General features: G+C 41.6%; 1 protein-coding gene across 1 annotated transcript in view; it reads left to right on the plus strand.

The window, feature by feature from the left end:
* The window catches only part of MELK (maternal embryonic leucine zipper kinase), a 93684-nt gene that overhangs the window by 52569 nt on the left and 28884 nt on the right, over positions 1–12231 (plus strand). The window contains exons 2-6 of the mRNA XM_075851389.1: positions 4469–4565; positions 4941–5026; positions 7076–7192; positions 8345–8488; positions 8599–8667. Of these exons, the coding sequence (XP_075707504.1) occupies positions 4502–4565; positions 4941–5026; positions 7076–7192; positions 8345–8488; positions 8599–8667 (480 nt within the window). The 5' untranslated portion in view covers positions 4469–4501. The remainder of the gene's footprint in view (positions 1–4468; positions 4566–4940; positions 5027–7075; positions 7193–8344; positions 8489–8598; positions 8668–12231) is intronic.

Here is a 12231-nt window from a genome sequence, read left to right on the forward strand (position 1 = left end):
AAAAAAAATTCTGTAACACAGAAGGTTTTACCAGAGAAACGCAACTCCATATTTATTGCCCAGATTCTGCAGGTTTTTAGGAATAGCCTACATGTGGCCCTAGTGTCCTAATTGACTGAAACACAGGCCTCAGAAGCAAAGCACCACCTACAGGATTTTGGGGTCTTCTCCTTTTTTTTTTTTTTATTATATTTTAGGCACCATGTCAGGTTTGAAGGTCTTGTGGTGTCAAAACAGTGGAAACTCCCCCAAAGTGACCCCATTTTGGAAACTACACCCCTCAAGGAATTTATCTATGGATCGTTACCATCTTGACCCCACAGGTATTTTGCTATATTGGAGTTAGGCCGGATTCACACGAGCGTGTGCGTTTTGCGTGCACAAACGCGCCATTTTTCGCGCGCAAAAGGTCCATAAAAGCTCTGTGTGGCTGCGTGATTTTCGTGCAGCCGCCATCATTGACACTGTATGTTTGTAAACCGAAAAGCACGTGGTGCTTTTCTTTTTTTCATTCATAGTTTTGACAACTGTAGCACGCATCACGCGCAAGTGCGTCCGTGTGCCGTTTTCACACACCCATTGACTTCAATGGGTGCGTGATGCGTGTAAAGCGGGCACATATAGGACATGTCGTGAGTGTTTTTTTTTTTTTTTTTTTTTTTTTTTTTTTTACTACACAGCGGACATACGCTGTGTGAAAATCAGGGACAGTCTGAACGGGCTCATTGACATAGGTCCGTGCGACTCACGTGAAAATCACGCGTGTGGCACGGATGTATTATATGTTCGTCTGAATAAGCCCTTAGTCTGTGAAAATATAAAATGTACTCCTTTTTTTTTTTTTCTGAAAAAACATAGAAATTTGTAATATTTACAAGGAATAAACAAGAAAATGCACCCCAACATGTTTAAAGCATCTTCTCCTGATTACGGAAATACCCCATATGTGGTAATAAACTGCTGTTTGGACCCACAGCAAGGCTGAGAAGGGAAGGAGCGCAATTTGGGTTTTGGAGTCCAGATTTTGCTGTATTGGTTTTCAGTGCCATGTTGTGTTTGCAAGGCCCTGGAGGGACCAAAACAGTGGAAACACCCCAAAAGTGGCCATTTGGGGAACTACACCCCTCATGGCATTTTTCTAGGGGCATAGTGAGCATTTATACCACACCAGGTTTTTTTTTTTTTTTTTGCAGAATTTAGTAGAATTAGGCCGTGAAAATGAATATCAACATTTTTGTCCAAGAACATGTTGCATTTTTATTTTTTTTATTTTAATTTTCACAAGGGATAAAGGAGAAAGTCGTCCTAAATTTGTAACGCAATCTCTCCCGAGTATGACCATACCCAACGTGTGGTAGTAATTTATTTTTTTAATAGAAATTAATTAACCTTTTTCAGGACTGATCCTTTTTTTTTTTTTTCCATTTTAGTTTTTCACTCCCCGCCTTCCAAATGCCATAACTTTTTTATTTTTTATTTTTCAATCAATAGAGCGGTGTGAGGGCTTATTTTTTTGCGGGAAGGGTTGTAGTTTCTATTGACACCATTTAAAGTACCATACAATGTACTGGGAAACAGACAATAAGATTCTTTGCGTGGTGAAATTGGGAAAAAAACTGCGATTCCCTCATTGCTTTTTGGGTTTCGTTTTTAGCGCTTTCACCGTGCGATTTAAAACGACCACTTAACTTTATTCTGCGGTTCAATACGATTATGGTGATACCAAATGTATATATATTTTACTACTTCTACAAATAAACAAAAAAGTTGTAACAAAATTGTTTTCTAATTTTATTTATTTTTTTTCCGGTCGATTGAGCGGTGTGAGGGCTTATTTTTGGCAGGACAAGCTGTAGTTTTTATTGGTACCATTTTTTTATTTTTTTTTGGTACATACAACGTTTTGGTTACTTTTTAGTACATTTTATTTAGAGCTTTGGTGACCAAAAAGTGTGTTTTGGCATTTTAAATTCTTTATTTCTTACGGCGTTCATTATGTGCTAAAAATTAGTTTTACTTTATTCTGCAGGTCGATAAGATTACGGCAATATCATATGTATATCGTTTATGTTTTGCAGCATTTGCCCAATAAAATCACTTGTTTATAAAATTTATTTTCTGTCTCACCATATTCTGAGAGCTGTAACTTTTTTTATTATTTTTCAGTCAAACAAAATCTGTGTGGGGGCTTGTGTTTTGCGGGACTGGCTGTAGTTTTTATTGGTACTATTTTGGGGTACATGTGACTTTTTTATCACTTTTTATTCTATATTTTGGGAGGGGTGGTGACTAAAAAAAATGCCAGAATTACTATTTTTTGGTTTTTGTTTTTTTTTGCGGTGTTCGCCATGTGGGAAAAATAACATTTGTTTTATAGATTGGGTTGTTACGAACGTGGTGATACCAAATGTGTGTTTTTGTTTTGTTTTTAAACGTTTGTTTTTCCTATAATAAGACTTATTATAGGAAAAAAAAATCTTTTCTTTTTGCACTGTTGTAAAATATTTTTAATTTTTACACTTTCTTTTTTGACCTGCAGCTCTGATCGCTGCTAGAATACATTACACTACCTAGTAGTGTAATTTATTCCAACTGTCAGTGTGACATCAGTCACTCTGACAGTCTACGAGGACCAGCCAGAGGCTGGTCCTCATAGGCTTCCATACATGGCAGACCCGGAGACCGTTGTCTGGCCTCCGGGTGCCATCACAAGCATCAGCAGCCCCCACAATTGCATGGGGGCTGCCGATGTGCTACAACTCCCCTAAATGCGGCGATCGCAATCCAGCGCCGTATTTAACGGGTAAATTGCCGAAATCAGTGGCGATTAACCGCTGATCGGCAACAGTGGAGTGTCAGCTGTTGGGGACAGCTAACCTCCCGGTTCCCGATGCAAACTGTCAACGACAGTGTGTATCGTGAACAGTGACGTCCTGTCACTGTGACAGGAAGTCTATCAGGTGGCTGCTCCTGATAGGCTTCCGTACATGGCAGACACGGAGGCCATTACTTGGCCTCCGGTCGCCATGCTAGCCATCTGCAAACCTCACGATTTCATTGTGAGGTCTCCCGATGTGCTAGAAACCCCTAAAATGCAGCGATTGCAATCGATCGCCACATTTAAGGGGTTAATTTACCTAAATCCGTGAAAATGAGCCGCTGATCGGCAACAGTGGAGTGTCAGCTGTCGGACAGCTGGCCTCCCGGTGTACACTGTCGCCGACCGTGTGCACCGGGAACCGCGCAGTAACTGTACGTCCTGGTGCATGAAGACACTGGCCACCCTGAGAGTAGTCGTGGTGTGCCTAGGATGCTTCAGATTTTAAAATCCCCTCTCTGAGTATCGCTGTGATTCTGCTGCAAATATCGCAACACACTGCTTTGTTGCGGGTTTAAGTACCCCATTGAATTCAATGGGTAAACCTGCAACCAGAAGTGTTGCATATCTGCAGAATTGACATGCTGCGGTTGAAGTAACAGCACCCCAGGTCAATTTATGTGTGGACATTTCGTCTGATATTTACCGCAGTGTGGGGAAGAGAATTGTTGAATTCCAGTGTTTACGTTGTGTTCCTACCCTAGATGTATCGTGACATCCCTAGTGAGAAGTGGAAGTTTGAATGTTTTCAAGCATCTGCTTAGTATTGGTGGACCTGGCCGGTGGGTAACACTTCTGCCTCGGCTCTTGTGGATATCTAGTCTTCAGTTATTTGTAGATCTGGTCAAAAATATTTATCTACCACCAGTTTCTATATATATATATATATATTTTTTTTTATATATAATATGCTGTGTACACACTGGCGATTGTGTTCTGTTCTATTGCGGTCCTGGTATTTTTGATGGCAAGTATAGCATCTGGTCAAAAGCATCAAACCTGATGGACCCCCAATTATTTGATGGTCATCGGAGCTTTAAGGCCCTCTTACACAGGCCAGTGATCGGCCAAGTGAGCATTTAGATGAACGCACGCTCCTAATATTGGTCTGTGTAATCGGGGGAGATTTTCTGCCGGCTTGATGAAAATGTCTGGGGACGAGGACGGTGCGTCACTATAAATAAGCAATTGTTCCGTGTGAAAGGAGCAAACAAGCGTTGATAGGCGCTTGTTTACATGGTACACGTCGGGCCGGGTAATAAGACCCTTACTTTGAATTTTCGCCTTCCAGAGGTTTGCTTTACGATATCCACAGGTTGACTAAAAGCTTGTGATGTTTCACAAATGAAAGTGAGTGAATATGTAATTGTGTACGTGTGTAGCAATAACTTTTCATAAGCTTAGTTGCAGCTGTAGTGGCGTGTTTTTTTTTTTTTTTTTTTTTTTTTTGTTTTTAAAGCTTGTTACCACCACAACAACCAGTTTTATAATATTAATTATGCCGCAAAGATGTAACCTTCAATTTGTTGTAGGGTTCAACCCGAATTTGTATAAAATTAATTATTTGAATGTTTTGCATTACTTTTGCAGTCTTTTTACTCTGATACAAACGGACATAAAAGCATGGCTGTCGACGATTATGATGAACTGCTCAAGTTTTATGAGCTACATGAGACCATCGGTACAGGTAATCTTCTATTTTGTCTAGTTGTAACTATTTAATAGGTAACTACAGTTTGCACAAAGCCTCATTTTACCTCCTACTTTGGAAATGCCTGCGGTCAAATTTTAGGTAAATGTGTTGCCCAAGATTTTTTTATTTTATTTTTACGGCTGTTTTTTTTTCTGCCTATGAAGCAGACACATTTTTTTTCATTTGTCAGATTTTTACAGAATCGGACAGGAAAAAAAATAACCGCTGAGGTACAGTAGAGGGCTTATGCACCACTATGATAGCCTAGTTATGTATATAGTGGATCTATAATATGTGTCAGTTAAAAAAAAAAATACCTTTTTGCAAAAATAAGAATGTAAAAAAATATTTTGTATCTTCCTGTGGTAGGAGGATTTGCGAAGGTCAAGGTTGCAACGCATCTTCTGTCTGGTGAGAAAGTGGCAGTCAAGATCATGGACAAAGAATCTCTTGGGGTATCTCTTGCTTTTATTTAAATGCATGGTTATTAAGCTAGAGCCAGGGGTCTCCAGCACGCGGCCCCTGAGCCTGTCATCTGCGCTAGTATCGGCTCTGCTCTGGGACTCTGGAGTTCCCTGACATTGCTGTCCATATATGGACAGTGTTGTCAGGAGCAGAGCTGGAATCCTAGGCAGAGTGCTAGAAGCGGCTCTGCTCCGGGACACCAGCTCTGGGCAAGCCCCTGACATCGCTGTCCATATATGGACACTGATGTCTGTTTCCCCAGAGTTTCGTAGCAGTGCCTATACTAGTATGGACAGTGACCTCCAGGGGTTCCTCCAGCACAGGAATCCCTGGCCAAAGCGTCGGCAACGCTCTAACTGGGGATTCCACTCCCAGAGGGAGCGCCAATGCAGCTGTCGAGTGGGTGTGGCGCGATCTGCGTGGATGTATGTGGCGCGATGTATGTGTGTGTGTGTGTGTGTGTGTGTGTGTGTGTGTGTGGCACGATCTGTAGAGGGCAGTGTGTGTGTGGCACGATCTGTAGAGGGCAGTGTGTGTGTGTGTGTGTGTGTGGCACGATCTGTAGAGGGCAGTGTGTGGCACGATCTGTAGAGGGCAGTGTGTGTGTGTGTGGGGCACGATCTGTAGAGGGCAGTGTAGCACGATCCAAAGAGGGGCTGCCCAATCTTGACATTGTGTGTCTGCCAAACGCTGCCAACTGAGCCGCCGGACTGCATTTAGCGACACTTAAGCTGGAAAACTGGATTGTTGAAATAAGCACGTGGAGAAATCTCGCAAATTTCCGTTAGTTTAAACCTAGCGCTATTATTCTAGTAGTGTAGTATTATAGGCATGTAGTATTATAGTAGTTCAAATAACTAACAATTTTGTATTGTATCAAATTTGAAAGTAACGCGGCCCGTCAACTTCCCTTTTTTTTTTTTTTTTTATGTGGCCCACTTACCCGGCCGAGTTTGAGGGCCCCTGTGCTAGAGAGACGGATTTTATATAGTTTGCTATATACTGTGATTTACTCTTAATGGGCTACTATGCAGAGAAGCACAACGTGACGGCACAAAAACCTTTCCTTCAACTGAAAACACTAAGGGCAGGTTCCCACGGGTCGGATACCTGACCTGCAACCCACAGCGCCTTCCATCTGAAAAACCGCACCACAATGGTTTTTCGAACGGAGTTTCCACTGCAAAGAGCAGTGCTGGGGGAAAAAAGCCTTTCATACTTGCCCACTCCCTCTTCTCTGCACGTAGTTCGGCCTCCTACGATGACTATGCAGGCCATGTGATGCTGCAGCCTGTGATAGGAGCGAGTTCTGTGCCGGTTACCTGCTGTTATACAGCCGACACCTCACACCAGCGGGTGGAATCAAAGTTCACTTTGATTCCGCCCGTTTAACACCTTAAATGCCATGGTCAATAGCGCCCTCTCAAACATGTGGCACGATTGGCCGTTTACAATGGTTATGGCAGCCTGGGGGTCTAAAAGGCCCCAGGTCTGCCATCTTTGTACCCCTTTGATGCCCTGCCCTTTGTACCCCAAAATAGTATCCGTGAAATCTACAGCTCGCCTCGCAAAAATTAAGGCCTCACGTCGCTATATTTATGGGGAAAAAAGTTATGGCTCTCAGAACATGGCGACACAACTTATTATTTTTTTTTTTTGGTGATGAAACATAAAAGAACAAATACATTTTGTATCGCCGTAGTAGTATCAACCTGTAGAATAAGGTGCACATGAAGTTTTTACTGCCTGATGGACGCCGTAAAAACAAAGCCCCTCCCCCTCCCCCCCCCCCCCCCCCTCATACCAAATTTATTTTTTATTTTTTTCCCCATTTCACCCTACAAAATTTTGCTTCCCAGTACAATAAATGGTGCCATTTATAAACTACAACTTGTCCTTCAAATAAACAAGCTCTCATATGGCTATGTCGACAAAAAAAACAAAGGTTATGGCTTTTGGAAGGCGGGAAGGAAAAACCATAAATGAAAAACTGAAATTGACTGTCTCTCCAAGGGGTTAAGTATGTATTCTCTTTTAAGGATGATCTGCCCCGTATCAAAACAGAAATTGAAGCAATGAAGAATTTGAGTCATCAACATGTTTGTAGACTCTATCACGTTATTGAAACCCCAAAGAAGATATTCATGATACTTGAGGTTAGATTCCTTTTTGTACATATAAAAGAAACTATAAAATGTATACTTGGATATTCATAAGAATAAGCATTTCATGGATAACATTCGTTACTGTAATTTGTCAATCTCCTACATGGATGAAAAGCATAGTACTAAAGCGGATGTCTAGCTGCGGGCTTAAAAATTCAGTGCTTGTCTATTTTATTCAGTATTGACTACTTGGTGTGGCCTCATGCACATGACCGAAAGGGTTTTTACTGTCTGCAAATATTGATCCGACCGCTACGGATACACATCCATAACGGTCTGCAATTGCGGAAGCACCCATAGACTTCTATGGGCCAGTTTATGCCTCAATTGCGGACAAGAATAGGACATGATCTATATTCGGATCATTTCTACGGCATGTACACACATCCGTAAGTATGCTGAAAGGTGTCCCTAGCCAATGGAAATAATTGGGTCTGCAATTTCATCCGTAGTTACGGATGAAAACTACGGTCGTATGCAAGGAGCCGATTAAGATGTACACGCACATGTATTATTATTATTATTTTTTTTTTTGTTTAGTATTGTGCAGTTACTCTTCAAGAGTATTTTCCCCGGAAATATAAAAATGACCAAATACAAGTCAACCAAAACTTTGGCTATTGCCATAACATCTGATTATTAGGTGGTGGGGGTTGTGTGTATTATAGGGATATTGGCATTTTTATGTCTTGGTGTGGTGTCTATTTTTTCCAAAATAACAGGAAATGGAGCCATATTGGATTGTCATTGATTTGGCTACTTGGTGAATTTTCACTTTGTTACTGCATGAACTTGCTGACAAAATGTTGTGTGGAGTTATAACACATTCTATGTTGCCATAAGGCCTTTCATTTCTTATAGCCTAATCCTGTATGAAATCAGACAGAAAAACTCTATTTTTTTTCTTCTCCACTGCCAAAGGTTTTCTCTAGAAGCAATGCTTCTAGGGGAAATGTGGAATACATTGCCATATGAGGGCACTTCGTGGCAGTAGGCTCAGAGGCCTATGGCTAGGTACGCCACCGTGCGCACTGCTATGTAGCATGCATGAGGCCTGAAAAACTGGTAACCTGCATTTATAGCCAGCTTTTATCCAGAGTGTGTGATAATACAAAGGATTGCTGGGTTTATTTTCTCTTGCAGTACTGTCCAGGTGGAGAACTATTTGACTATATTATTGCAAAGGACCGTTTAACCGAAGAGGAGGCTAGGGTGTTCTTCCGGCAGATTGTATCTGCTGTTGCATATATTCACAGCCAAGGATATGCACATAGAGATCTAAAGCCAGTGAGTTGATCATATCTATTTTATATAGTAAAAAAAACAATGTTCATGATTGCATGCATACTGAAAAACCGTGCTTTTTGCTTCTCATTTTTTATTGTGCTTTTCTGTAGGAAAATCTTCTTATTGATGAGGATCAGAACTTGAAACTAATAGACTTTGGGCTTTGTGCAAAGCCAAAGGTATACAAGTGCTTTTTGTTGACATGAAATTACAGTATTCTATTTTGTGGTTCTTGACTTCCTTACACATTTGTGACAACACTGGCTCCCTCTACTGCTAAGCATGAGGAGTGCAGCGAAGTTCTCTAAGCATAACCTCTAAATCTCTAATTTAACATATGGTTGGACTGTAGTGTTACTTTAAACTTTAATTATGTGTATGCCAGTGAATCTTTACTTAAAATATTTATTTCATTTCACAAAAGAATGTATTGGGCGTCATGCACACGACCGCAGTTTTGTGGTTGTATATTATCGACAATTGCGGATATTATAAAATGCATGATTTCCTATGGGCCAATGCACACGACTGGTTTCCACGGTCTGTGTTTCCTGCACCCCGGACCGCAAAAAAAAAAAAATAGGACGTGTCATTATACGGTCTGCATTTGCGGTCCAGGCTCATAGGAATCAATGCACATCTTTTGTGTGTGTGCACGGTCAGTGATTACGGACGGCCTGCGGATGACACTACGCGGCCCGTCCGTGCCGTAATCAGATACTACACACTGCTACGGTCGTGGCAGGGTGCCTTGAAGTGTAGAAAGTCTTTAGGTGGAAAAGTAAATGACTCCACTTCTGAACAGGGATAGAAGGTCCATTACCAAAACACATATGATGGCATATTCTACTGTGTAAATCCACCCTAACTAGAAATCCCCATACACACGGGGTTGGAATTAGCTGTGGTTTTGTGGAGCTGTTGCTTCGGGGTCAATTCACACTGCAGTGTACGTTTTGAGGTATACATCGGGAGAATTTCCAAATGTGCCACTGCGTAGGCATACAGTGGAATATGGCGCCCATAGTCTCCCATATTATTCAATACAGTTGAAGTAAAAAGTTATACCAACGTAGACCCGACTGACGAGTACAGGAAGGACATGTTCGGTGTATGCGCTGGTAGCTCTCCCATTGAATACGTTGAACATACACTGCAAATGTATTGTGAATAGACCCTTTATCTTTTTACATGTTACCACAATAGGAGTTTCTAATGTCACTTCTATAACTGTCAGTGTTTCCTATTACATATAGAAACTTAGCTCATTCAGTAATTCATGTATACAAGTTTTAGGAATATCCTTGTGGTTTAAAGGCCGAGCTGCACTGACTGGTTCAATGTCAGCGAGTCTACGCAGGATCCACCTGTTTTCGATCGCATCTAACTTGTAATTCGAACACATCTAAGTTTCATAGGTGGACGTGCTGTCACTGAAATAGTCAGTCCTCTGGACTGACGGGTTCACGTCTTAGCGCATGATACAGCTGCTGTATCTCAAAGTAAAAATAATTTTTCATAAAGTATTTAGAAAGTTGCACCAATCACACTGACGCACAATTTAAAAAAAAAAAAAAAAAAAAAAAAAATCGATTTGAAAGGTGTACGTAGCCTTTAAAAGTAATGTATTATGACATAACTGGTATCAAGAAACTTTGGGATAAATGTTTGATATAAAGCAATATTTTTATCTAAAATGAATGCTTTGGTTTCACAAATAAGTTTTAGATTGATCTTTTGTCTGAATAAATTCTTGAATGTCCATATCTTACAACTTTTGGTATAAGAATTTCAGCATATTCGTGAGATGGTGTGCTGTTATTGTATGTTAATAATGGCGACAACCTCTACGTACGTAGTCTTCACACAATAATTGTGTCTCATTGTAAACAGATTTCAAAGTATTACTATGTGGTAACGTATTTTAAATGAAAATGCTAATATTTATATGTGGTGGTATAATGGGTGATATGTTACACAGTGATTACTATAAGTTAGGAATAATTGCTGATATTCAGGCATAGTCAGGAAAGACTACAATCGACTCATCAAAGTATAAAGAAGTCTGACATTTAATGTCTTTTTTGAGACTATTAGAATTATAGAATCAAATGACTGGCGTCCTGCAAGAATGGGCGGCCGGATGTGCGCAGATGTCCCAAGTAAACCACTTGATGATCGTGAAGCTACCTACCTATGCTGTTTCAAAGGACTTGATTCATTACATTAAATTTCCACCAGCAACCTCCTTACTGGAGTTCCAACATGTTCATGTAATGCTTCTTGAACTTTAGGCCTTCTTTACACGAGCGTATTTCATGTCCGTCATACGCGCGTGAAAATCGTGCATGTCGCGCAGACCTATGCAAGTCAATGGGGCCATTCAGACATTGTGTTTCTCACGCAGCGTATGTCCGCTGCGTGAAACTCACTGCATGTCCTATACTTGAGCATTTTTGCACATCACGGACCCATTGAAGTCAATGGGTGCGTGAAAAACACGGACGCACATCCGTGTGCTGTGCGTGATTCACGCAACAGTTGCTCCAAAAAATTAGAAAAAAAAAACCACCTCCATTTCATTTTGTAAACGTCAAAACCACTTGACATAAGGATGCCATACACGCAAAAATAACGCAGACACGCACCAAACACTGATGACACACGGAACTGCAACGCACGGAATACGCAGAGTTTTTTACGCGCATAAAACGCACACGTTCGTGTAAATAAGACCTTATAATGTTTTTAACTAGATTTTATAATTTATAAAGGGGGTTGTCCCACCTCTTCCAATTTGGTCCTGTAGCTGCCTGATCCCCCTGCTCTTCATTTATTACAACCTCCTGGCTAGTGGTCAGGCGCTTGACTGCTGGCAGGTCCTTAGCATGTTGTTTCCTCTCCCACCAGCCAAACTAAAGACTCCCCCAAGTGATCACCAAAGTACTGTACACCTCCTTCACACCATCTCTTTCCACCCACCCCATTTTAGGTGGCTATACCTAGTCATCTGCACCTTCATTTGCAGCATAAGCAGTCAGCAGCTCTTGCACTTACAACTCCTGTGCTTTGTTACGTGAGAGGAAACCTCTCTATTTTTAAAGCCTGTGCACTGTAAGTGCCATCAGCAAAAGTTGCTGACTGCTCCTGCTGTACGTGAAGGTGCAGATGACTAGACAGAAGATAGATAAAAGGGCAGAGCAGGGCTGGTTTCATGGCTGCACGGCTCAACTTAAAAAAAAAACAAAAAAAAAAAAACTGGGCCATGCTACTACACAGTATAAACTCTGCACTTGTCCGTGTAAATCCTGACTGTAGAGCTGCATGGAGCCGTCCTTGGAGCAGGACAAAGATGTTAATACACATGCCCAGCGGCGGTACTACTGAACAATAGGCCCTGCATAGAGGACGGCATGCCTGCTAATGCACATGCCCAGCGGCTGTACTACTGAACAATAGGCCCTGCATAGAGGACGGCATGCCTGCTAATGCACATGCCCAGCGGCTGTACTACTGAACAATAGGACCTGCATAGAGAACGGCATGCCTGCTAATGCACATGCCCAGCGGCTGTACTACTGAACAATAGGCCCTGCATAGAGGACGGCATGCCTGCTAATGCACATGCCCAGCGGCTGTACTACTGAACAATAGGCCCTGCATAGAGGACGGCATGCCTGCTAATGCACATGCCCAGCGGCTGTACTACTGAACAATAGGCCCTGCATAGAGGACGACATTCC

The sequence above is a fragment of the Rhinoderma darwinii genome, chromosome 1 (genome assembly GCF_050947455.1).
Source record: "Rhinoderma darwinii isolate aRhiDar2 chromosome 1, aRhiDar2.hap1, whole genome shotgun sequence".
NCBI lineage: Eukaryota > Metazoa > Chordata > Amphibia > Anura > Rhinodermatidae > Rhinoderma > Rhinoderma darwinii.